This window comes from Cucurbita pepo, chromosome 3, assembly GCF_057944985.1.
Source record: "Cucurbita pepo subsp. pepo isolate OVF chromosome 3, ASM5794498v1, whole genome shotgun sequence".
Classification (NCBI taxonomy): Eukaryota; Viridiplantae; Streptophyta; class Magnoliopsida; order Cucurbitales; family Cucurbitaceae; genus Cucurbita; species Cucurbita pepo.
The window spans coordinates 1,065,158-1,088,472 of record NC_141800.1 but is presented as its reverse complement, the minus strand read 5'-3'; the positions used below and the strand labels follow the sequence as shown (position 1 = coordinate 1,088,472).

Below are 23,315 nucleotides of genomic sequence, written 5' to 3'. Positions count from 1 at the left end.
TTCACATTGTTTTCAAACTCTTATTTCAAACATAATTAGCTAAGAATCTCACAATTAAGGAACAAACGTCTCAATCCTACAAATGTTGAAGGTCATTACTATTAGGGATAACATACGTGAAGCTGGAAGAGTATCTCAAATTTATATCAATAAAATGATTATTAGGGACATGCAATTTTTCAAATAGAACATACAATAGTTATTAGAAGACACCCACATTATTGTTCGGGTCGTTCGGGTGGACGCGGTAAGAGTTGTATTGAATAATTTTTCCCTCTTTTCTCTCTCTCCTCCTTTATGTGTCTCCAAGTTGGTGAAGACATAGGCAAGTTTGCGTATGAAATTTTGTGCCAGCTTCATGACAAGTACTAACATTTATGTCTCTACATACATACATATATACATATATACATATATATATATAGATATATATATATATACATACGTATATATAGCTGTCTCTCTCTCTCTACAAAATAACACTTTTCAACTCTGCTGACTCTCACCCTGAGCTGTAGCCCTAAATTTTCAACTGCCCTAAGCTCTCTCTCTCTCTCTCTCACTATTTGTAGTTCATTTCCCACTCTTACTTCCATCTTTCCATATTTTTCACAAATCTCATCTCTTTTTCTTTGTTATCTGATCGGAAAAGGTCATCTCCGGTCACCGGGAAATATGGAATGGGCCACCGGAAGTTTCAGACCCTTTCTTTCTCGGCCACCGGAATCTTCCTTTGGCTTTCTCTATAACTATAATCTTGAACAATATCAGGGTAATATTTCCACTTCATTTTAGGGTTCTTCAGTTTTTTTTTTTTTTTTTTTTTTTTTTTTTTTTTTTCTTGGACAAGATTTGATCTTTTGTTGTTTTGATTTGTAAAAAAACATACCCAGATCATAAAAATCAAATCTTTGCAGTTATTTAGGGTTTTTTATGACCATTTTCAAAAAAAGTTGCTGTCTTTGAACTAGAACTGTCATTAAACTCTCAGAAAGTGGAAGATCGTGAACAATTTGTGTTTTTTTGAAGCATTTCATGTTTTGGAAATTGATTCTCTTGCAGATCCATGCAGAATAGAGGGAAGAATGAAGAATGGGATGATTATCTCTTAGATCGTCTAAGATTAAAACAAAATTAAAATTGAAAATTTGTAGATATAGAAAGTTTGGTTTCTAAGAGAATTTGTATAATTTTCTCTCTGTGTGTTGCTTCCATGAGCAGGCATCGATGTGAAGCATTCGGCCATGGCGGGGACGTCTGAGACCGTGCTCCAAGGGCTGGTTCCAGGGATGGATATGAATAGCTATGGAAATTTGGATAAGAAGAAGCGGCTGAGCAGCGAGCAGCTCGAGTCGCTCGAACGTAGCTTCCAGGAGGAGATCAAGCTCGATCCCAATCGGAAGCAGAAGCTGTCGAAGGAGCTCGGTCTGCAGCCGCGCCAGATCGCCGTTTGGTTTCAGAACCGCCGTGCGAGGTGGAAGGCGAAGCAGCTCGAGCATCTCTACGATACTCTCAAACAAGAGTTCGATGCCATTTCTAGAGAGAAACACAAGCTTCAAGAGGAGGTAATCTTTCCTTAAGTTAGGGTAAATTGTGACAAATCTTGTGAAGATCTCAATTCAGGCTTTCATTTGTGGATTAGGGTTTTCTAAAAACTTCTATTTCTTGATTTTACGAACGTAATTATATCAATTTTAACCCTAAACGGAGACACGCTCGTAGGTAATAAAGCTGAGGAGTATGCTGAGAGAGCTTCAAGCTGCAAGGAACCAAGTATCGACGGTGTACACTGACTTGTCGGGCGAGGAGACGGTGGAAAGCACCTCCGTCGGAGCTGGCTGCTCGAGCAAGCCAAGAGCGGTGGCAACAGCAGCAGCAAACCAGTACCCGACGCCACCGGAGCAGTGCAACTATGTGTTCAACACAGAGGAATACAACCCCATGTCTCCAACTTTCTGGGGCTCTCTGCCACCCACATATCATCCCCAGTAGGGTTGTTTGGTTTGGCTGTTGGGCTTGCTTTGGCCTTCTGTTTTTATCAGATTGTGAAGTGAGAGTTTAAATTAGGGTTTAGAGAATAGTGTTTGAAAGTTAACAGTTTCTAATATGATCAGTATTTCATGGGGTCTTGGGGTCTGTTTGGAGAGTTCAGATCATACCACCTCAAATCTGGTTTTAATTTTATACACAAAAGGGGAGCAAATGGAGATATTGATGTATGATTTTGTTAAGAAAGAGTTGAGGTTATATGATCTGAACTTTCTGTGCTCATCTAACAAGATCCCACTTTAATAAATTGAATTCCTCTTTTATGTTCGCTAATTTATGATCATCTATATATGTTCAATGGTTCGGGTTTGCATTGTGATATCAATTCCCTTAACGATGTATAGGTCGAATTATAAGTTTAGCCAAATAGGTCTAAACTTTTGAAAACAAAGTCTAGTATAATCTTTGAACATTGAGATATATGTCTTGTAATAGCCTAGATCCATTGCTAGTAGATATTGTCCACTTTAGCTCCTTACATATTCCTATCGGCCTCACAATTTTAAGATACCTCTACTAGGGAGAGGGTTTCACACCCTTATAAGGAATGTTTCGTTCCACTGTCTGCCCAATGTGAGATCTCACAATCCACCTCTTAAGCCCAACGTCCTTGTTGATTCCACACCCTTATAAGAGTTCTCCAATCCACTCAATATAGGATCACAATTCACCTCTTGGGGTCTAGTGTCCTCACTTACACCCTGTCTAATATCTGGCTTTGATGCCATTTGTAACAACCGGATCTCACAATCCACCCCCTAGGGCCAATGTCCTTGTTGATTCCACACCCTTATAAGAGTTCTCCTATCCACTCGATATAAGATCTCAGGGGCCAGCGTCCTCACTGACACACTGCCTAGTGTCTGGCTTTGATGCCTTTTGTAACAACTCAAGCACTGCCTAGTGTCCGACTTTGATGCCATTTGTAACAACCCAAGCACAAATATTGTCCCACATCTCACATATAAGTATATGGTTTAGGGTTTCCAATGCACAAGAGATTAACTATTCAGATTAGAAACCCAAACTCATGCTTGAATCATATCCAATATCACTTTCGACATCCTTACTCAAGTTGGTCTTTCGTTCTCGTCGAACATCTCGACGTTTAAAGGGTTAATTTGAAAATATAATCACATTACAAGAAGTTAACATGACCATATGAGAAAATAGTTGGAAGATTTTTCTCCAAATGAATAAATCAAATAAGCAGAACCACACACTTTATAGGCACTGACCATTCACAATGGCCAAACACGTAAACAAAATAAACCAACTTAAATCTGTCTTCAACCTCTCAAATATACCTGTCAAATCCATCTGTGGAAACATTAAATTCGACTGGTTCTAAATGTTTGACCTAATAAAACCAGATCCCCCAGGGGATGAATAATATGTAAATGCATTGGACACAAGAGTGTTAAGATTAGAATGGAAGTCAGTCAGAGAAGACCAAAAATAAATGCATTTCTGGATTGCAAAGCTTTTCAAACACAATAAGTTTACCAATTAATAGGGGCCACTTCTCATAACAGATGTCCTATCCACTAAAACTTGTAATTTAAAGGACAAAACATAACAAAGTAGGGCATCAACGCTTCCCACCGCCACCACCGAGCTTTGGACCTTTGGATGCAGGTCCCTTGGCAACGTTACCCTTACCTGGCGCCTTCTGGGACTTGGCTAACACTTCCGCTTTCTTGGCCTTCTTTTCGTCCTTTGTTTTCTTGATTCTTTCCTTAATTTCCCTGCGATTCAATAGAAAAACAGAACATGGGTTCAATGCAAATTCATGTGTTTGATCCGTAGTGTTTCTATTCTAGTTCAATCGTGTTATGCACCGCAGAGCAGCTTCTCTGGCAGCATCACGCACTTCTGGCTTTTCGGCTCTCTTCTTCTGGATGACTTCCAAAGTTGCACCAACAATGGACCTAGAGTATGGCTTCCTGGTGGTACGTCTCCTCTTCTTCACCGCCTCTTGAGCAATATCCTGAACCAATGTCAAAATAAGATAAAAGGAAAAGATGCATTGTCGGAAGGTGTGAAAACTTCTGTCTAAAAACTCCAAAAATCGCATTCTAAAGTCCTAGAAGGGCGAGAGTAACAGCCCCTAATAGACCGTTTTAAAATCGTGAGGCTGACGATGATGTGACGCGCAAAAAAAAATGACTCACGCAGAAAGAATGACTTAAGTAGAGGGTTAACGGATGTTTTATTCACACTTCTTACTGAACTACCTAGTTTATTAATTGTTTTAAACACGTCTACTAAGGAGAGTCTCTGCACCTTAATAACGAACCTTCCGTTTCCCACTCTAATATATTACCTTACCTTCTTATGCTGCTTCCTATACATGGCTGTCCAGGTAAGCTTCGAAGGCTTCAACCGGTTGTGGAAATACCTCTTGCATTTTGAGTTAGCAAAGAGGAACACCTGATAGATTGGCAGAGAAAAAAATGTCAAACAAACAGGGGAATACCCACCACCTCCAACACCATTCTACAGGTTAATTCATCTGTTTCACCTGAGAATCAGCCCGGATAAATCTGATGCCCCTCCCTGGGTATATCTTGGAGCCACTGAAGCGACACAGCTCAGTCCTGAAAAGCCAATGCCATGATACTATATCATCCAAGCCAGTCGCTCGTTCAAAAATAAATTACAACAATAAACCATATGGTTCCCGGAAGCAAAGAACTCCCCATCTATATCGTTCGATTCAATCAAACTAACAACCCTCTGACCAATTAACTTAAGCCTAACAGACATTCTCTATTGAACTTTTCCTTTCGAATTTCAAGCGGAGTGCTTCCTTAAAATGAACTTCGGTTTCTTAAATGGAAGATGATTATCAAGGACAAACGTATTCCTCACTCGGAAAACGGTAGATTTTTCTAAAGCGTTAATGACCAGAAAAACAGAGCATACGCGACCAAAATGACGATCAGATCAAACAAAAAATTAGGAACGGAAGGATTAGACGAACTTGAGAACCATGGCCGCTGCGCGCTAAAGCTTCCTCCCGGGTTGTTGATGAAACCCTATTAAACCAAAACCCCGCTCGATTTAATCGGTAGCTTATATTGCAATTGTTGAACAATCTCTTGGGCCTGGGCTTGGGATTGGGCTCGGGCTCATTTGAAAATTACAGGTTGAAATTGCTACAAAAATTACTTAAAAATTGTGATGTCCGTGATGTTCATGCCCATAAATTGGGAGTTGCAAAAGCGGAAACTTGAAGCTTTAGTCTAAAGCAGAGATTTGAACCCACGAACAGAACATTCACATGGCAGCAGCCATTTATACAATATTTTGTTTTTGTTTTTGTTTTTGTTTTTGTTTTTTTTATTACACAGTTCATCCATCGATCCATCCAAAATAAGCACAAAACTGTACGGTTCCCAAATATGAAAATTCATTATTCGAAAAAAGAAAAGTGCAGCAGAAAACAGACGACGATCAACGATCAACACTAGCTAGCGCATTTTTCATATCAGATTTCACATTTTTCCCTGACGATCCTTCGAACGATCCTCGTCCATTCGACCAACGTCGTTGAAAGTCTGCCCCGCCATGTCGTCCGCCTGCTTCAAAGTCGAGGCCAGCGCCCCCGGCCTTGTCTCCTCCATCCCTACCACCACCGTGTCTCCCCCCTTCCCGCCACTGCCTCTGCCAAGACGACATAAACAATTTCAAAGATGTATCTTTCAAATAAACAGTAAAAAGGGTGTATTTGTTTTACCTATTACGCTCTAATGTCACTTTTGCTTCTTCTCTGTCGCTCCCTCCTCCCTGCAACCTCAGCTCCTCCATCTTCCTCCTCGCCGCCTCCTCCGATTCGTCCATCTTTTCCTGCCATTCCTATTGTTAGTGCAGGATTTTGTGGTGTAGTCCTGATATGAAAGAATTTGAAGTTACCTTGGCGGCTTCTTTAGTCTCAAAAGATTTCTCCTTGGCTTCCTCTTTCTTTCCAGATAAGTATTCCATGGCTCTCTTTGCAGCATCCGCCGCTGAATCTCTCAATTCCCCGAGTTTGCTTACTGTAGTGTCCTTTCCTTCTTTTGCCTTCTCCGCCGTGTACTCCGATGTCTCTCTCTCTTTCTCCGCTGTATAGTCTCTGTATTCCCCTGCCTTCCTTGCCGCCGCATCCTTCGTCTCCTTCGCCTTCTCCTCCGTGTAATCCTTGTACTCTGCTGCCTTCTCCTTCGCTTCATTCGCCTTCTCCGCCGCGTAATCTTTGTACTCACCGGCCTTCCCCTTCGCCGATTCTGTAGCTTCCCTGGTCTTCTCCGCTGTGTAATCTTTGTATTCCCCTGCTTTTCTAGCCGCAGCGTCCTTCGCTTCCTTTGCCTTCTCCGCTGTGTAATCTTTGTATTCCCCTGCTTTTCTCGCCGCAGCGTCCTTTGCTTCCCTCGTCTTCTCCGCTGCGTAATCCTTATACTCGCCGGCCTTTCCTTTTGCGGATTCTGTAGCCTCCGTCGTCTTCTCCGCTGTATAGTCTTTGTATTCCCCTGCTTTTCTTGCCGCCGCGTCCTTCGTCTCCCTCGCCTTATCCGCCGCATAATCTGTGTATTCGCCTGTCTTGTCCTTCGTTTTCTCTCCATATTCACTCATTTTCCCTCTCGCCGACGCCACCGTATCGCCGGTGGCTTCCTTCGTCTCCCTCGCCTTCTCTGCCGCTGCACTTCCATACTCGTCCATTTTCCTCTTCGCCTCCTCCGTCGTCTCTCTTGCCTTCTCCGCCGACGCGTCCTTCACCTCCTGACCTCTCTCCTCCGCTTCCTGGCTCTTCCCAACCACCGCCTCCTTCGCGTGTTCATACGTGTCCTGCACCGCCTTCAGTACAGATCCAATCACGCCGGACCTCTGCTGCTGATCATGTGCCGCCGCCCGGTCCGTCTCCACGACCTCCACCGTGGCTTTTTTCTCGGTTCCAGGCGCCGCTGCGTGCTGCTCCTCGTCTCTGTTAATGTCTCTGAGATCGGAAGCAGCAAGCCTCGCCGCTACCTCTGCTCTCTCCTTCTTCATTTCCTTTGACGCCATTGAGATCTTCACCGGAATTTTCTCCAAACGTGATTTTAATTTTATCGCGTTCCTCTTGTGGATGCTTGTTGATAGTTTTTTGAGTTGCTGTTCGGCGGTCGCCGCTGGACTTATATAAACACCGATCCCTGTAGAACCGACACGTCGTTTCTTAGTGCTTAAGGGGAGGCCACGTGTACGTCGGATACTAAACGACACGTAGTCGAGCTACTTATGTCCCCTGGCCGATGACACGTCCCGTATTATGGCCGAGGTCGGTGGTTTGATGTTTTGCGCTGATTAACCTCCACGTGTCCCGATGGAACCACGTGTCAAGCTGGGTGAGTGAAAAGCATTATATATATATATATATAATTTTGATTAAATAAATAGGAATATATAATGTCTAGAATGACATGCTTTAGTATTTAAAATAATGAAGGATCAGTTCAAATTGGTAACGATTACCGACATTTTAAAGTTTTGAGTTCTTCGAAATGTAACAATTTGGTTGTTGCAAGAGATAGTGTTACAATCCACGATAGAAGTTATTAAAAACGTTTACTAGTTTAAGTGGAGGAGAATGTCACAACCTACTCTCGTCTTGGTACGTGCAAATAAGCAAAGGTGGTAACATGAAAGTGACGTTGAATCGGTCACGTGAGAGTCGAGACAAGATAAGTACTATGATGCAAGTAAGGAGGATGAAAGGCAAAAGATAGATAAGATTGTTAGAGACAGGTTGAAAGAAGAGTTGGAACCTCGGGCTTTGAAAGTCATGGCTTGTGGCTCTAAAGTTAAGCCGGTATAAAATATAAATGCTTGTCAAATTTGTTGTCAATCGATCATTCGATAGACGCTCCACGAAGCCATATAATCGCTCACAAAAATCGTGAGATTTCACATCGGTTAGAGAAAGAAACGAAATATTTTTTATAAGAGTGGAAATTGACAACGACATGTAACGATCCAAGCGAATAATATCTTTTAATGGTGAGTTTGGATTGTTACCAATGGTATCAAAGACTGACACTTAGCAGTGTGCTAGCAATGACGTTGACCCCTAAGAGGATGGATTGTGAGATCCCACGTCGGTTGGAGAAAGGAACAAAACATTCTTTACAAAGGAGAGTGGAACCCTCTCCATAGTAGACATGTTTTAAAATCGTAAGACTGACGACTATATGTAACGAGCTAAAACAGACAATATCTGCTAGCGGTAAATTTTAACCGTTACAAATGATATCATAGCCTGACATTTAACTGTATGCTAGTGAGGACGCTAGTCCACAAGGAGATGGATTATGAGATCCCATGTCGGTTGGAGAGGAGAGCGAAACATTCTAAGGATGTGGAAACCTTCTCCTAGTAGACGTGTTTTAAAATCGTGAGGCTACAACGATACGTAGTTAAAGTACACAATAATTAAAAGATGCGTATGCCAAAGTTAATATTAGAAGAATAGAATGACAGGAAACATGTTCATCCATAGACACCAAAGTTGATTCAGCTCAAAGAATTCCCCAGTCCTTAAAAGATGGTTTGAAAGCCAAGGAATCGTTGAAAAAGCAAAGGACAATCCGGTTTAACAGATTGGTAACGAATCTTTTACACCATTTTCATAACAAAACTTCACAATTCTCCCAATTCTTCATTCATTTTCGTACCAAAAATCCGGTGGGGACGAGGTGCGGGCGCTTGAATCGCTCTAATCCACGTCGGCCAAAAAAGGAAGGACTTTTACTTTTATGTAGGAAGAAGATTATCAGATGGCAAATACATGTTCAAAAACTGGTCAGTTGGGGGCAGTGGTATTAAAAATTGGCATTCCTCTAGCTTGTTCTGCAGCAGGTGGCATATGCGCCATAATGATGGAAAAACTCATGGAAAATAGGCACTTTAGCAGCCATAATTGTTCTTCATTTTCAATTCCTTTAGAGGATGAGGAAATTTCAGAAACAGAGGAACAAAAACCCAATGTTGAGAAGAGGGTAATTCAAAGCTTAAAAGACAGAGTTGAAGAGCTTGAAAAAAAAGAAGTGGAAATAGAGAAGCAGTTCATTAGGTACCAAAATTTAAAAGAAAGGGAAGCTTTGCTGGTGGAGATGAAGAACACCTTGGTTATGGATATGGGTCATATCAGTTTCTTGGAAAGGGAGGTTTTGTGGATGGAAGAAGAAATCAAGAGGTTTGAGGGTTTGGTGTCAGAATATTTGGGAGTTGCAGAGCAGGTGGAAGGGCAAAGAACAGAGAACAGGTTGCTTGTGAGAGAAGTAAAGAAGATTAAGAAGAGATTGAAGGAACAATCGAAGATGATAAGAGAGAAGAATTTGGAGATTGAAGATTGTAAAACGAAACTTGAAATGGAAACGAAGAGAAGGATGTTAGAGAAGGTGGGGAACGAAGTAAGAGAGTTGAATGTGCAAATGGCTGAATTAAAGGTTTCATCTTTTTTCTTCTTTTCTGAACTCAATTTTGCTTTCATCTCATAACAAATTGAGGATTTCAGGTTTGTTGTGTTGCAGATCAAAGAAGAAAAGGCAGTGACAAGTGAGAATTTGGAGAAGCTTTCAAATGAAGTGAATCAGTTGAAAGATGCAATTGAGATGTTAAGAAAGCAAGAACAGGAGCAAGAACAGCAAGAACAGGAGCAAGAACAGCAAGAACAGGAGCAAGAACAGCAAGGGCAGAAAGAAAATCCAGATCACAAAGCTCTGGATCGAAAGGAATCGTTGTCTGATAAAACTAACTCCACAAGGACAAAGCTTCTTCATAGAATAATCTGTATTGGGGGGAAATGAAAAGAGGAAATACTTTATAATATTCTCCAAATCCTTATCCACACACCAATATCTGTATATTTGTGTTTAAAAATAAAAACTTACAAAAAATAAAATATGTAATTTTACTCCATTTTATGTCAAAGAGGGTTGGTAGTGAGTCCCACGTTATTGGAGGCCTTTCGGGTTTATAAGTAAAGAATACTTCGTTACTAAGTAAAGGAATACAATACATCTTTAGACCTTTTAGGGGGTTTATAAGTAAAGGAATACATCTTCAAAATAAAGCCATGAATACATCTTCAAAACAAAGCCATGAGAACTTATGCTCAAAGTGAACCTTCCCAAAACAAAACCATAAGAGCTTAGCTCAAAGTGAACAATATCATACCTGTGAAAAGTCATAATTCCTAACAAAATTACTTATAAAATTATGACACTTTTAATTTTAATTTAATAGTTTAAGGTTTGTATTTATACAGTAGGTTTGTGAATTAAAAATAAAAAATAAAAAATTGTAAACCAAATACATTTGTAATTTTAAAAGTTTAAAGATGAAATAAATATCAAATAGACACAAATTAAATTCACGATATCAAAGCACAAATAAAAATTTGTGCTTTTTAAAACTAAAAAAAATTGAAATTATGTGTTAAAAGATTTATAAAAGAAAAATGTGGGGTTTTCATTTTTTTTTTTTTTTCTTCTTCTCTTCTCTTCTCTTGATGATAAGAGAAATTTGTAATTTTGAAAACGTCTTTCAACAAAACATTTCTACACAAAAATCAACCAAACCCAGTCAAAACTGCCCCATTTCAGATAATATAAATAAATAAATAAATAAATAACCATTAAATAACAGAAACATAGGCTTGAAAATTAGAAAAACACCATTCAACAAATCTAATTTCGAAACAAGCATCCATTCTGATCCTGGGAAAAGAAAAGGGTACTACTAATGGACTACTAAATGTTAGTAGTTTTCTAAACAAGGGAAGATTAAAATGTTCCTCAAAATAAAATGACAAAAAAACTAGTACGAAATCTGTAAACAACTCTCTTCCATTCCAGCAGTCAATCGGCCACCAGCCAGCCGATGATCGGTATCAAAAATTCAAAAAATTTATTCTCCGGTAAAGAATTCACTGAGAAAGTGAATTAAAGTTGGAGCAGTTTTGGTTCCCTTTTAGCTGCGCTGACTGCACGCTCAGCCGGTATGGAAATCGGAGTCTTGGTTGGACAGCTTACTCTTTGAGATCTTAAGCACCTGCACTGCTTCTTCAACCTTGGCAACTAGAGATTCAGGTGACTCTAACAGAAGCAGTAATTCCGAGTTGTCCATCTCCAGAAGCATCCCAGTAATCTTCGCAGCAAGCTCCGGCTGCAAGTGTCATTAGTTTAGAATGTGTCTTTAATCATTCAAAATCTATTTAATGTTCGGTTTTACCCTTTAAACCTGATTTGCCTACAATCAAAATTGATTTGAAAGGATCGAAAACATATTTCGGAGTGATTTGAACATGAATAAAATGATTTAGTCATTTCAAGATCACCCTAGACATGCTATTAAGTATCGTGGTCGATCAGTTACCTTGCATTTTTGGACAAGGGGGTAGAGGTGCTCCCCAAGGATCTGTTTTTGTTGGTCTGGGGGAGAGGAAGAAAGGATGCTGCTCAGTATTTGGGATCCCTGAGAGACATCTCCAGTAGAATTAAAAGCGGCAGCTGAGACTCCAGAAGTTTTGTTTCTTTCACATGGGCGAGCATTTGGGACATACTTAACCTGTCCGGTCCACTACAGCAGAAGCCTCAGAAAACAATATTTTACGGTAGAACACCATATGATAACTACATTTTTGGATGGTCTATGACTGACTCCAACTTTTTCCAAATTAGTGCTCAAGTCCAAAACACCTCCAATTACATTACGTTGGACAAGAAAATTTAAAATATATTCCACAGAAACAATTCATAGAAAGTCTATTCCACTCCGAATTCAGATGAATGGAACAAGCAAGAGGCAAGAGAAAGTAAGTGAATAATTTGTAGAAAGACTAGAATAGCTTACCTGCTGATTGCCGGATGATTTATCAGTAACTCCTGGTTGATGGGCATCTTGTGAATTGTGCATATAATAGACAGATTGGACACCATTTTGATGAGAAAGCATTGGGCCATTTATTTTGCCTCTGTTTTGCCTGGGTTGCCTCGAAGCATTCGGAATCTGTGGAATAAAAGTTAAGATCCTAAGAAAGATTGCTTTCACAAGTTAACAAAATTTAACTCTTAATAATAATTCCCTTTTTTCTGAAAAGAAAAAAAAAAAGCAGAAATAATACATTATAATTATTTTATAAGATCACATATTATACAAAAACTGCTGGGCTGCAGAAGACATCCAGGTTTAATCCAAGAAAAGTTGCAACTTACAATAGGTACAGGTGTAGGTTGAAAAGCAGGTCTTGCAGGAGATGTGAAGGCATTAGCTCTCCATGCAGGGTTCATTCCTAAAGGCTGAAACGTCAAACCTGAACGAGATGGAACTTGTGGAACAACACCTGGTGCTGGGTAATAATAAGGTGTGCATCCACCCTGAAAAATTGTTGACTGTCCTAGCATCGCTGCCATCCGTTGTGCAAACTGATTCCTCAGTTGCATTTGTCTATCCACTTTTCTTTGTGCTATAGCCAAATAGAGTGGCTTCCCGTGAAACATATATCCTACGAGTATACGTTATCCAGTGTCCAAAGAAAGGTAATTAGTAGAGACTTGACCAATAGAACTTAAGAAATGATAGCTTTACTCAAGAACAAGAAAAGGATGCCAATTCCAAAGAAAGGCAATCCAGTATTTTTGCAATCCAATAATTCACAACTGAACATTCTTTCTTAAACTCTACTTAACTCAACCCAATTTTCAGTTTCAGTAGGGAGGAATGAAAACTTCCTTCAAAACTTCAAACAAATCAGAAACAGCACATCAAAGCACCCGTGAAACAATTTAAGATAATTTATGTATTGATAGTTCAATGCGCTCATGTAATAATTACCTTGCAAACTGTTCACGGCTCTTTTAGCTTCGTCAGGATTGGAGAAGCAGACAAATCCAAACCCTTTGTTTATTCCCTTGTCATCTCGCATAAGTTTTGATGAAGTGATGGTGCCACACGGACTGAAAAGCTCTCTTAGTTCTTCATCAGTAACACCATCATCAATGTTCTTCACATACACATTTGAGCCCTACATAATAGTTGATATTGTTTATTCGGAGAAAGAGACTATAATTATACCAACAATGAAAAAGGACGAGTTTTGAATGGTACCTTATATTTTAAGACCTGCTCTTTACATTTCTCTTCGTAACGTCGACGTAATACTTCCTCACGCTCTGTCTTCTTCTGTGCCCGTGCAATGTAGATACGCTTAGAACCTGGTAAAGAAAGAACATAGTGAGATAAAAAAAACACATCATATTGAGTTAACATAAAAAAATCTAGTTAAAGACAAAGATGCATCTGTACCCAGTTGCGATCCATTAAGTGCTTCTAATGCCCGTTTCGCATCATCAGGGTTCACAAAGTTTATAAAGCCAAAACCTCTTGACATTCCATTCTCATCCCTTGAAATAATCATGCTGGAAATTTTTCCAAACTCAGAAAACTTTTCCTGCAAATGCTCTTCCCCGATCTCTGAGTCAAGATTTTTCACATACAAATTGGTGTATTTAACATCAGGATTGGCCAAGACTCGTTCACTCTTCCAGATAAACTTTCCGACATATCTGTAACACATGTATGGTGAGTGTAAATTAATTATACATACAAATAATAAGCATTGCACAGTTACTTCAAATTATGAACGCTCATGTATATTTCATCACATCAGGCGATCATTGCATGGCTGATGATAAGAAGTGCTGTATTTACATCTGCTTATCCCCAATGGTAAAACCATTCAGTGACTCTATGGCAGCTTTTGCGGAATCCTCAGACTCAAATTGAACAAAGCCGTATCCTTTGCTCTTCCCATCATCGGATGTGACTACTTTGCTGGACAGAACATTTCCAAATTTCTTAAATAGCTCTTGAAGTCCTAAACCATTGATTGAATCGCTCAAGTTCTGCAATGGTTAGTCAAGTTAACCAGAAAAAGAACAAAAGACCATATTAAAATGTAAGTTTCATGAATAACCCGATATTGATTCTATAAGCCAATTATTCTCTCTGTAAAAACAGCATAAACCTTAACAAACACGTTTCCAATTCCACTTTTTCTTGCACCAGGATCGCGGCGTGACCACATGACTCGAATCGCTCTTCCATTGAGCATTCTGTGATTCATTGCCTCTATCGCGTTGGTAGCTGTTTTAAATTATATAGACATAATAAGGCAGTCACAAAATCATAAGCTCCAATGTATGTTTAGCTTCAAATATTATGCAAGAACCAATCATAGAAAGCAGCATTTCCAAATAAGCAACAAATGGTGGATAAAGCATCCTGAAATGACCAAATCTATTCAAGAAACAGAAAAGAAATTTGGTGTAAGCAGATAAATAAATAAAGGGGAAAAAAACAGAAGCCTTAACCGACTGCTAATCAACCTATTGAATTAAATAATTGCAATTCAATCAACTTCTTTATTATTTATGAAATCTCAAGATCAAGAATATAACAGTGATCAGCAAACATTTTTTCTGCCATAAATTAAATGACAAAAAGAAAGTTCATCGGAATCTCAAAGAATCCAAAGACTCGAATATAATGTTATATATCGATCGTCATTTGATTTCTCAACGCAAGAAAGAAAAAGGAAAGCAAAAATCCAACGCAAGAACGATACAAACGCCTTTAATCGCCCGATTGAAAAAGAACAAAAACAAAATCAATGCACACACAAGAATGAGACGAGAAATTATGACAGAATAAAAAATGAATACCGTCTTGCGGAGACATGAAATTGACGTAGCCATAAGAGAGAGAGCGTCCAGTGGCGGAATCTCTACAGATACGAACAGAGGCGAGGCTCTTGAATCCAGAGAAAGCATCAAAGAGCTGACCATCAGTGACATCAGGATGAAGGTCGCCAACATAGAGCGAAGCCGGAGAGGCATGAACCGCCGTCTGAGGAACCGCCGCCATTACAAAAGGGAAATCGCGAACTCCTGGAACAGGTAGAGATTCAAACCACAAAAACAAACCATCATCATCAAATCATCAAAAAATAATAACAGAAAAACCACAAGAACCCAAACCTGAAGTCTGGTAATCACTTCCTTCTTTGGAATAATGCCGATGACAGTTACAGGAATCTCTGGTTAACAATGGAATAAATGCAGAGAGTGTAAGAGAACAAAAAAGGATTGAAATGTCGTATTTATAGAACGGGTTTAGAGAGAAGAGTACGATTTTAGAGAGTGAGGATTCTGCATGGATCCACAGCTTCAGCAGTTATAGCTGCAACCTCCTTTAGAGAACGCTTCAAACCCAATTATTTATTTATTTATTTATTTATTTATTTATTTATTTATTTATTATTTTTTAGCTGTCATGTGGTTGAAGAAGAATCCCCGTTCCAAAAGGCTACAAAGTCAAAGATAAAACTGAATTAATTAATTATTATTATTTTAATAATTAATGAGTGAATTCTTTTTACCCTTCCCTCGTTTACGGGGAAAATTAAGCAAATTTTGTTATTTGTATTTAATTTAATTTAATTTTTTAACTTGAAGAACCCTTTTTAACGCATTTTTTTTCTGGACTAAGGTTAAAAGGTTTTAATATTTTCAAATTTTAATTATAAATTTTTTAAAAGAAATTATAAATTTATTAAACTCAAATCTATAATTTTCTATTAAATAGAAAAGTAAATTTAATCGATCCATAATTTTATTAGCACATAATTTACAATTACCGGCATTTCTCAAAATATGGGCCCGATGACAGGCCCAAATTAAGAAGTGGGCCAGAATATTCATCTTTTTGGGTCCATCGCATCTCCAATGGTCTAAAAATAATAGCACTACACAGCCACCGGCAATCATAGTCATCGTACTGGACTGGAGGGGGCAAACAATTGGTGTAAAGAATGGGGATTTTAAGAAGGGAGAACTACAGAGTTAACGTCGAAGAAGCTGGAAATGGATGAACAAACTGAGACTCACTAACACTGCTAATGCTTCCATAGTTGATGATTGGAGGAGTTTATCTCGGGTCGAACCGCTCACGCTCAACTGTCCTGCATTCACGAACCTGTTCTTCTCAGATGTGACTGATACGTTTACCGCTTGGGAACCTGGAAATGACTGATACGTTTAAAGTTGTTCCATGGGATTGTACAGATTTATACACACTGCTTTGTCTGTTCTCAACTTACAATCATAATTTGCCCACCCAATTCGCTGGCGAGCCAAGTCATATACAAATATCTTGTCTTTCATAACTATATCTGCAAAGACGAAGACATGAAAAATGAGGTTTAAGGATAAAGTGTTAGGAATCACAACCTTCCACAATGGTATGATATTGTCCACTTTGAGTATAAGCTCTCATGGCTTTGCTTTCGGTTTTCCCAGAAGGTCTCGTACCAATGGAGATGTATTCCTTACTTGGACCTCCCTCCCAACAATCCTCAACATAAAGTACACATGCACATTGATCTGTGGAGTCGTGTGATACAGTGTGGTAATGAACGGTTGAATCCTATATAAAATGTCATAGAAACTGATAAAATGTTTAAATTTTCTTCTCCCTAGATTAAAAGCTAGGGAATGAGCTCTCAATTATGCAAGAAAGAGATTGGAAGAGAGCGTCCAAAACAAAATAACTGTTACAGAACAATCATTTGTGAGAAAGGAAATTCTATTAGTAGCTTACGCATTCCAAAAGGTTTGCAGCAATGAAATACGTAAGAAGCACATTCAAACTGGCAGTTGTTTTGGCTTAAATAAATTAATTCCATAGATAGAAATTAGTTGCAACTTTTTTACTTCTGAGATACCAAAAACTTTCTGAATATAATTTGAATGAGCCACTAAAATTGACAGATTATTCTCTAATATGGACGTACTGAGAGGGCACAAGTGGGCTATACACAATGCCTGGCTCCAAAACCTCACCAAGAACCAATATACCGCCACCGTTCCCTTCTCCTTTTAAACAATGGGAAAATACTTTAGGGGTTACCCCTCGAGCTGACAACTGTGATATGACAGACAAATCCCCGGGGCCAAATCCAAAAATGCCATCAATTGCATGGTCTGATTTAGTCAAGTCTCCTGACTGATAGGTGCTACAACTGCATTCATATATTCATAAGATGCTTTCAGCATTTCCAGAAAAATGTAAGAGTAGAATGCATATTTGTTGAATTGAGCGAGGAGGAAATATATTTAGACCATAACAGAGGACATATTGTATTTGGTATCAAAACATAAGTGTGGTATGATGAGACAAACATTAACCTTATATTCTTCTTGATGTGCATACACTTGGAAAACAACAGTCAAAGTTGTTTGAAAGTGTAACAGCCCAAGACCAAGCCCACCGCTAGCAAATATTGTCTTTTTTGGGTCTTCCCTTCCAAGCTTCCCCTCAAAGTTTTTAAAATGCGTCTGCTGGAGAGAGGTCTCCACACCCTTACAAGGAATGCGTTGTTCCCCTCTCCAGCCGATGTGGGATCTCACAATCCACCCTCCTTGAGGGTCCAGCGTCCTCGTTGGCACATCGCCCAGTGTCTGGCTCTTATACCATTTGTAATAGTTCAAGCCCACCGCTAGCAAATATTGTCCTCTTTGAGCTTTCACTTTCGGGCTTCCCCTCAAGGTTTTTAAAACGCGTCTACTAGGGAGGAGAGGTTTCCACACCTTTTCAAGGAATGGTTCGTTCCCCTCTCCAACCGAAATCTTTTATATGGTAAAATAGTTATTTCATCCGCATAGAGTCCAATTGAATTACATATGTTTTCAAAAAGTAATTTACCCAACTCACCCAAAAACAACAGTAGCTGAAGAGTTAACAATCATAGAAGGTCCCATAACCATGTCGAAGTACATGGACTCAGATACATAATAACCTGATGTTCCACTTCCATCACCATACTGAAAGGTGTAACTGCATTGTTTACTCTGAGATAGACACTGTGTTGCAGTTGTTTGGAATGCAGACTTGCATATTGGGTCAGAACAGGAGATGAGTGAAGAACTTGATGAGATGGAAGCATCAAAGAAATTTAGTTGAATCTGCACAGGGTAAACTAAAATAAGGACTCTAGCATGGAGGCCATAGGGCAATTTGACACTAGCAAGAGAGGAGGTGAAAAGAAAGACCCTTACTCCAAGTCCACTTGATGTGGGGCATCCATTGCAGGAATTGCAGTTCACCCACAAAAGATCACTTCCAGTGTCGATCTGCACCGTAAATTCCCTCGGGGGAGTGCCCAATTTGACTTTCGTAAAGTAAAGCCTGAGCATGCCATTAACAACGGAATAACAAGTTTACTCCACAACAAAGTTCAGAGAGTTAGTCCAATCAAATCAAAACAGAAAGTAGCATCCACAAGAAATATTTAAATAAAGAAGAACAAGAAAAACCCAAGAAAGAATTGAAGTAGCATTTATTATTACTTCCCTATTAGAACAACAAAAGAAAATGAAAATGGGAATATAAAGCATTTTTCCAGTTTTAAGTCAGTATATATCAATTCGATCATCCTTCTTCGCCTTCTCTGGTCTGTTTCCACACCTCTCTACCTCTCTATCTCTCTCTCGGCACCTGAACGCCCTACCAGCCGCTAAACAGAGTATCACGTGGACGAAAATATCACGAAACACAGAATCGATTATAATCCAAGAAAATCATAAGAGTCCTATAGTAGATAATTTACGAACACATCCAACAACTAAAAACAACAAAATAATTTACAGATGAAGAGCAAACAATACCCGATGAGCAATGGATCGGAAGAACCTTCGACTGAGAAGTCGACGACACCTTGCAACATTCTGGCATGCCTTAGTCGGTCCCGAGCTCTAAGGGTTTCGAGTTGGACAGGGCGAGAAGAAGGGAAGGCCCTCTGCAGAGAGAGAAGTGGGACGGGGAAGCCGCAGTAAACCACCGCCGCCGGCAGAACAACGGCAGCTAAGGCCAAGATCAAGGAAGAGAAAGCCCGCATTTCGGTGGAATTTTGAAGGTTTTGAGTTGTGAAATGGGAAGATTTATGAGCAAAGTTGGGTTTATGGGATTGTTCCTGCACATTGCAGTGAAATAGAAAGAGAGATGAAGAACAGTAAGCAAGAAAATATTTTATTTTGGATTAACTAATAATAATAAATTCGGTTTATAAAGCTCAAGCTTAATCCCGCCATGGATCTGCTCCAGCATAAACAGGCCAAAGGCAATCGTACGTGGGTGTGAAAAGTCGAAAATAGCCCTTTTATCCATTTACGCTTTAAATCTCGTTTTGGCTGTTTGTTGTTCATTTTTTAACTTTCAAACGGTCAAATTTGTATTTTCACCCCAAAAAAAGAAAAATTGTCAAATTTGGCCCAAACTTTTATAATATTTCTATCTTTGTCCATGAACATAAATTATTAAAATATCAATGTTGGTCCTTTTAACTTTTAAATTAAATATATTTTTTATTTTTGCAATTTTTCAATATGCGTAAATTATTAATACTAATATTACTTCTTGATTTGTTTCCTTTCTTTTTATATTTGTTAGGTACAAAATGAGTCAAATAAGAAAGATTTTATTTATTTTTTTCACCTATTTAAACACATACCTTCCATAAAATAATAATAATAATAATAATAAATCATCCCTCTCTAAATATCATTAAATAAAAAAATATTTATTTTAACCTTTTTCAATATTTATTTTAATGTCACACCTTTACGTTTATTTTATTTTTGTCGGTAAACTTTTAAATATCTATTAAGTTTATATATATATATATATATATATATATATATATATATATATAATATTACATTTCGTTTGTTTTTTAAAATAATTTTAAAAAATTACGTGAAAATGAGTGTTTATAAACTTAATTTTACTTTATAATGAAAAAATAAAAAGAAACAAAAATAGTTTATAAATTAAGCTTTGTTTTTGTTCGTTAAAAAATAGAAAACAAGAGAATTAAAAAAAAAAAAACAAAAAAACAAAAAAACAAAAAAGAAAGGAAAATGTTAACGAATGGGTTTTAATTTAGTTAGTAATTAATGGGCTGGGCTTCAAAATGTTGGGCCGGATCCGACAGCTATGGACCGACTTTACTTCGAGAGATGCACTATTTAAACGCAGCTAGCGGAACACGTAAGCAATTATTTTTCTGTTTCAGCGCGAATCACCGATGGCAGATCCCGCGGCTCCAGACTCTACCACCAGCAACGCCTCTACCGCCGCCGCCGCCGTTACCGCCACTACCCCACCCGTAGTTACACCAGTTCCCAAACGTGCTTGGGGCGATGAAGAAGACGATGATGTAGGCGATGCTGGAGATTCATCCTCTGCGCCTTCCGAGTACATGGAATCTCTTAAAATCCAAGACGAAAAAACTCTTGAAGAACCCGATGACTCTAACATCACAGCGGTAAGTCTCTCTCTCTCTCTATCTATCTATCGAGTGCGCGTGCAAGTATAGGTTGAAATAGCTTATTGGAATTGGCATAGAAAAGCGATATAGATGAATTTGATGTGGAATATTCTTGTCCGATTTTAGATGACGAAGCATTTAGGGTTTAAGCGAGGATTAAAGAGCTTTATTTTCTGGCTGTAAGATTTGGTTCTTCGTGCATCGAAGTGACATAATTGAAATTCCCGATCTACATAAATAAGAACGGGCTGTATACAACAGTCCGGGATTTGATTCTTCGTGCATCAGATTAACATGTTTGAATTTCCCGATCTACGTAAATAAGAACTCTTTCGAGATAGTTGACGATCAGTGAAGTTGTTTGAAGCTTTAGTTCGTGTGCTTAGACATCGGAGCAATGCGAACTTCATTGTTATGCTATTCGGTTAATTCTTTTTTCATTCGGTGTAGGTGACAACTGGTGATACTCCATATTCATCAGCCAGTACTTTTGAGGATCTGAATCTATCTCCAGAGATTTTGAAGGGGTTGTATGTTGAGATGAAATTCCAAAAGCCAAGTAAAATTCAAGCTATAAGTCTACCTATGATCTTGACTCCTCCGTACAAAGATTTAATAGCTCAAGCACACAATGGTTCTGGAAAAACTACTTGTTTTGTGCTTGGGATGTTGAGTCGCGTTGATGTGAACTTGAAGGCTCCTCAGGCGTTTTGCATATGTCCTACAAGGGAGTTGGCCATGCAGGCATAAGTTCCCCCTTTCTTTAACTGAATGTCTTATGCACTTATTTATGCTAGATCTTGATTTTCTTTTATATTAATGTTAATATTACTATTATTGCAGAATATTGAAGTTCTTAAGAAAATGGGAAAATACACTGGGATAACTTCAGAGTGTGCAGTTCCTGCCGACAGTGCTAACTATGTACCTATGTCAAAGCGACCACCAATAACTGCACAAGTTGTGATTGGAACTCCTGGCACAATAAAGAAATGGATGTCATCGAGGAAGCTGGGCGTAAGTTGCGTGAAGATTCTTGTTTTTGATGAGGCTGATCATATGCTTAGCGAGGTAAGTTATTATCTATAAATTTTATATGCATTTGTGCCCATGGAAGTAGTCTGATCTCTTCTTGATGTGTTATTTAAGAACATTGTTTCTTCATGTATATTTTTGTATCATTAATGATGGTCCATGTAATTTTTGTTTTGAGTAATTGTGAGGATGAGTATTGTAGTTACTTTTTTTTTTTTTTTTTTTTTTTTGGTTACAGGATGGCTTTAGGGATGATTCGTTGAGAATCATGAGGGACATTGAGAAAAGTAGCCCTCATTGCCAGGTTTGTCTATATTATTAAACAACCGTATGCATATGTCATCATTTAATCGTGTGATTATATACTTGTTCATTCAACCATTTAATCTCGGTTGTTTTCTTCTCTAAAAAAAAAAATTGTCTCAGGTGCTTCTGTTCTCTGCTACATTCGATGAGACTGTTAAAAACTTTGTCTCTAGGGTTGTCAAAGACTACAACCAACTTTTTGTTAAGAAGGAAGAACTATCCTTGGAGGGTGTGAAGCAATACAAGGTGATATGTCCAGATGAATTAGCAAAAATTCGGATCATAAAAGATAGAATTTTTGAACTTGGAGAGAAATTGGGTCAGACAATTATATTTGTGCGCACAAGAAACAGTGCAAGCATGTTACATAAGGCACTGGTTGATTATGGATATGATGTGACTACCATTCAAGGGGCACTGACGACGGAAGATAGAGACAAAATAATAAAAGAGTTTAAGGATGGTTTGACCAAAGTTCTCATTTCGACTGACCTTCTATCTCGAGGATTTGACCAGCAACAGGTGTGCGGATATCAGTTCCCTATCTTCCCTTTTGTTTTTTTGATGCTATATCCTATTACTTGATGCCTTTTCAGACCCCTGATATATCTTCTTTTTCTAGGTCAATCTAGTTATCAATTATGATCTTCCTCTGAAATATGAATCTTCTTCAGAAGCGATGAAATTCAGATCTTCCTCACAATCTGAGCCTAACTATGAGGTGTACCTCCATAGAATTGGTCGGGCAGGTCGTTTTGGGCGCAAGGGTAAGCTTCTGTTTCTATTATGCTTATGTATCTAAGTTTGTAGATCCTTAAGCAACATTTTAGGGGTTAGAATCAATCTCTTAGACTAGCTTCTTAATAAATCTTCTGTAGTATTAATTTTAATGAAGAATCACTTGATATCTTCTTGGTATTTGGTTAACTGAAAACCCATGGCTGTTGTGTGATCGCTGCAGGAGCTGTGTTTAACTTGCTCTGTGGTGATGTGGAGATCATGCGAATGGACAAAATTCAGAACCATTTTAACTCTGAAGTAACAGAGGTAAGATTCCTTCTCTGGGTGATCACATTTGAATTCCACTCAGTTTCCTGATCCAGCCTAGATATTGAGTTTCTATCTCAGCACCTTTTGAAATTTGAATTTCCAGGTTCGGGACTCTGATGAGGACATTCAAGAAGCCTTGAAAACTGCTGGATTGCTTTGATGTATAGAGGTGAGTTTACTGCCAAACCCGCACCAGAGGCGATAAACATGGAATGATTGGATGCAGAAAAGTAGATCGGAGTGATGCTTCCCCAGTTTTTGTTTTGCTTTAAAGTAAAATACATTTGGTTACGAGGGTAATGTAATGTGTTTTGAGTTGTCAATTTCCGGCAATATGGTTAGAATGTTGTATATTGTGAAGTTATGTTATTTACAGATTACTGAAATCTCTTGGTTGATGAAACCCATTGAAATTATTTGGCTGGCTTTATTATAAGTAAATGTGTTTTTATCATAGAATTTGTGAAAGTAA

General features: G+C 38.6%; 7 protein-coding genes across 7 annotated transcripts; 3 read left to right on the top strand and 4 right to left on the bottom strand.

Annotated features, from left to right (window-relative positions):
* Positions 1 to 498: 498 nt before the first annotated feature.
* LOC111790911 (homeobox-leucine zipper protein ATHB-22) lies at positions 499 to 2,322 on the top strand. The gene is made up of 3 exons (XM_023672037.2): positions 499 to 772; positions 1,222 to 1,565; positions 1,723 to 2,322. Exons 1-3 carry the CDS (start codon positions 676 to 678, stop codon positions 1,990 to 1,992), a joined length of 711 nt encoding a protein of 236 aa, XP_023527805.1. The 5' UTR covers positions 499 to 675; the 3' UTR covers positions 1,993 to 2,322.
* Positions 2,323 to 3,496: 1,174 nt separating this feature from the next.
* LOC111790910 (large ribosomal subunit protein eL24) lies at positions 3,497 to 5,175 on the bottom strand. Its single transcript, XM_023672036.2, has 5 exons — positions 5,036 to 5,175; positions 4,574 to 4,649; positions 4,381 to 4,482; positions 3,891 to 4,039; positions 3,497 to 3,797 (listed from the first exon to the last, which is right to left on the bottom strand). Exons 1-5 carry the CDS (start codon positions 5,044 to 5,046, stop codon positions 3,641 to 3,643), a joined length of 495 nt encoding a protein of 164 aa, XP_023527804.1. The 5' UTR covers positions 5,047 to 5,175; the 3' UTR covers positions 3,497 to 3,640.
* A 267-nt stretch (positions 5,176 to 5,442) lies between these two features.
* Positions 5,443 to 7,185, bottom strand: LOC111790909 (late embryogenesis abundant protein, putative / LEA protein). Its single transcript, XM_023672035.2, has 3 exons — positions 5,968 to 7,185; positions 5,792 to 5,901; positions 5,443 to 5,718 (listed from the first exon to the last, which is right to left on the bottom strand). Exons 1-3 carry the CDS (start codon positions 7,090 to 7,092, stop codon positions 5,550 to 5,552), a joined length of 1,404 nt encoding a protein of 467 aa, XP_023527803.2. The 5' UTR covers positions 7,093 to 7,185; the 3' UTR covers positions 5,443 to 5,549.
* Positions 7,186 to 8,644: 1,459 nt separating this feature from the next.
* Positions 8,645 to 9,947, top strand: LOC111790908 (uncharacterized). The gene is made up of 2 exons (XM_023672033.2): positions 8,645 to 9,512; positions 9,597 to 9,947. The coding sequence occupies exons 1-2, from the start codon at positions 8,841 to 8,843 to the stop codon at positions 9,870 to 9,872; spliced, it is 948 nt and encodes a 315-aa protein (XP_023527801.2). The 5' UTR covers positions 8,645 to 8,840; the 3' UTR covers positions 9,873 to 9,947.
* A 766-nt stretch (positions 9,948 to 10,713) lies between these two features.
* LOC111790907 (polyadenylate-binding protein 7-like) lies at positions 10,714 to 15,299 on the bottom strand. Its single transcript, XM_087122075.1, is given in 12 exon segments — positions 10,714 to 11,069; positions 11,071 to 11,232; positions 11,443 to 11,646; positions 11,920 to 12,075; positions 12,282 to 12,571; positions 12,901 to 13,090; positions 13,174 to 13,280; positions 13,372 to 13,631; positions 13,777 to 13,970; positions 14,093 to 14,211; positions 14,790 to 15,014; positions 15,105 to 15,299. Coding segments are annotated over 11 exon segments (1,944 nt in total). The 5' UTR covers positions 14,992 to 15,014; positions 15,105 to 15,299; the 3' UTR covers positions 10,714 to 11,009.
* Positions 15,300 to 16,563: 1,264 nt separating this feature from the next.
* LOC111790905 (aspartic proteinase 36) lies at positions 16,564 to 19,186 on the bottom strand. Its single transcript, XM_087121907.1, has 4 exons — positions 18,792 to 19,186; positions 18,183 to 18,312; positions 17,839 to 18,089; positions 16,564 to 17,146 (listed from the first exon to the last, which is right to left on the bottom strand). Exons 1-4 carry the CDS (start codon positions 19,019 to 19,021, stop codon positions 16,897 to 16,899), a joined length of 861 nt encoding a protein of 286 aa, XP_086978033.1. The 5' UTR covers positions 19,022 to 19,186; the 3' UTR covers positions 16,564 to 16,896.
* A 985-nt stretch (positions 19,187 to 20,171) lies between these two features.
* LOS4 (P-loop containing nucleoside triphosphate hydrolases superfamily protein) lies at positions 20,172 to 23,259 on the top strand. Its single transcript, XM_023672028.2, has 8 exons — positions 20,172 to 20,449; positions 20,903 to 21,196; positions 21,296 to 21,523; positions 21,726 to 21,791; positions 21,914 to 22,315; positions 22,416 to 22,560; positions 22,755 to 22,840; positions 22,947 to 23,259. Exons 1-8 carry the CDS (start codon positions 20,210 to 20,212, stop codon positions 23,001 to 23,003), a joined length of 1,518 nt encoding a protein of 505 aa, XP_023527796.2. The 5' UTR covers positions 20,172 to 20,209; the 3' UTR covers positions 23,004 to 23,259.
* The last annotated feature ends 56 nt before the right edge of the window (positions 23,260 to 23,315 follow it).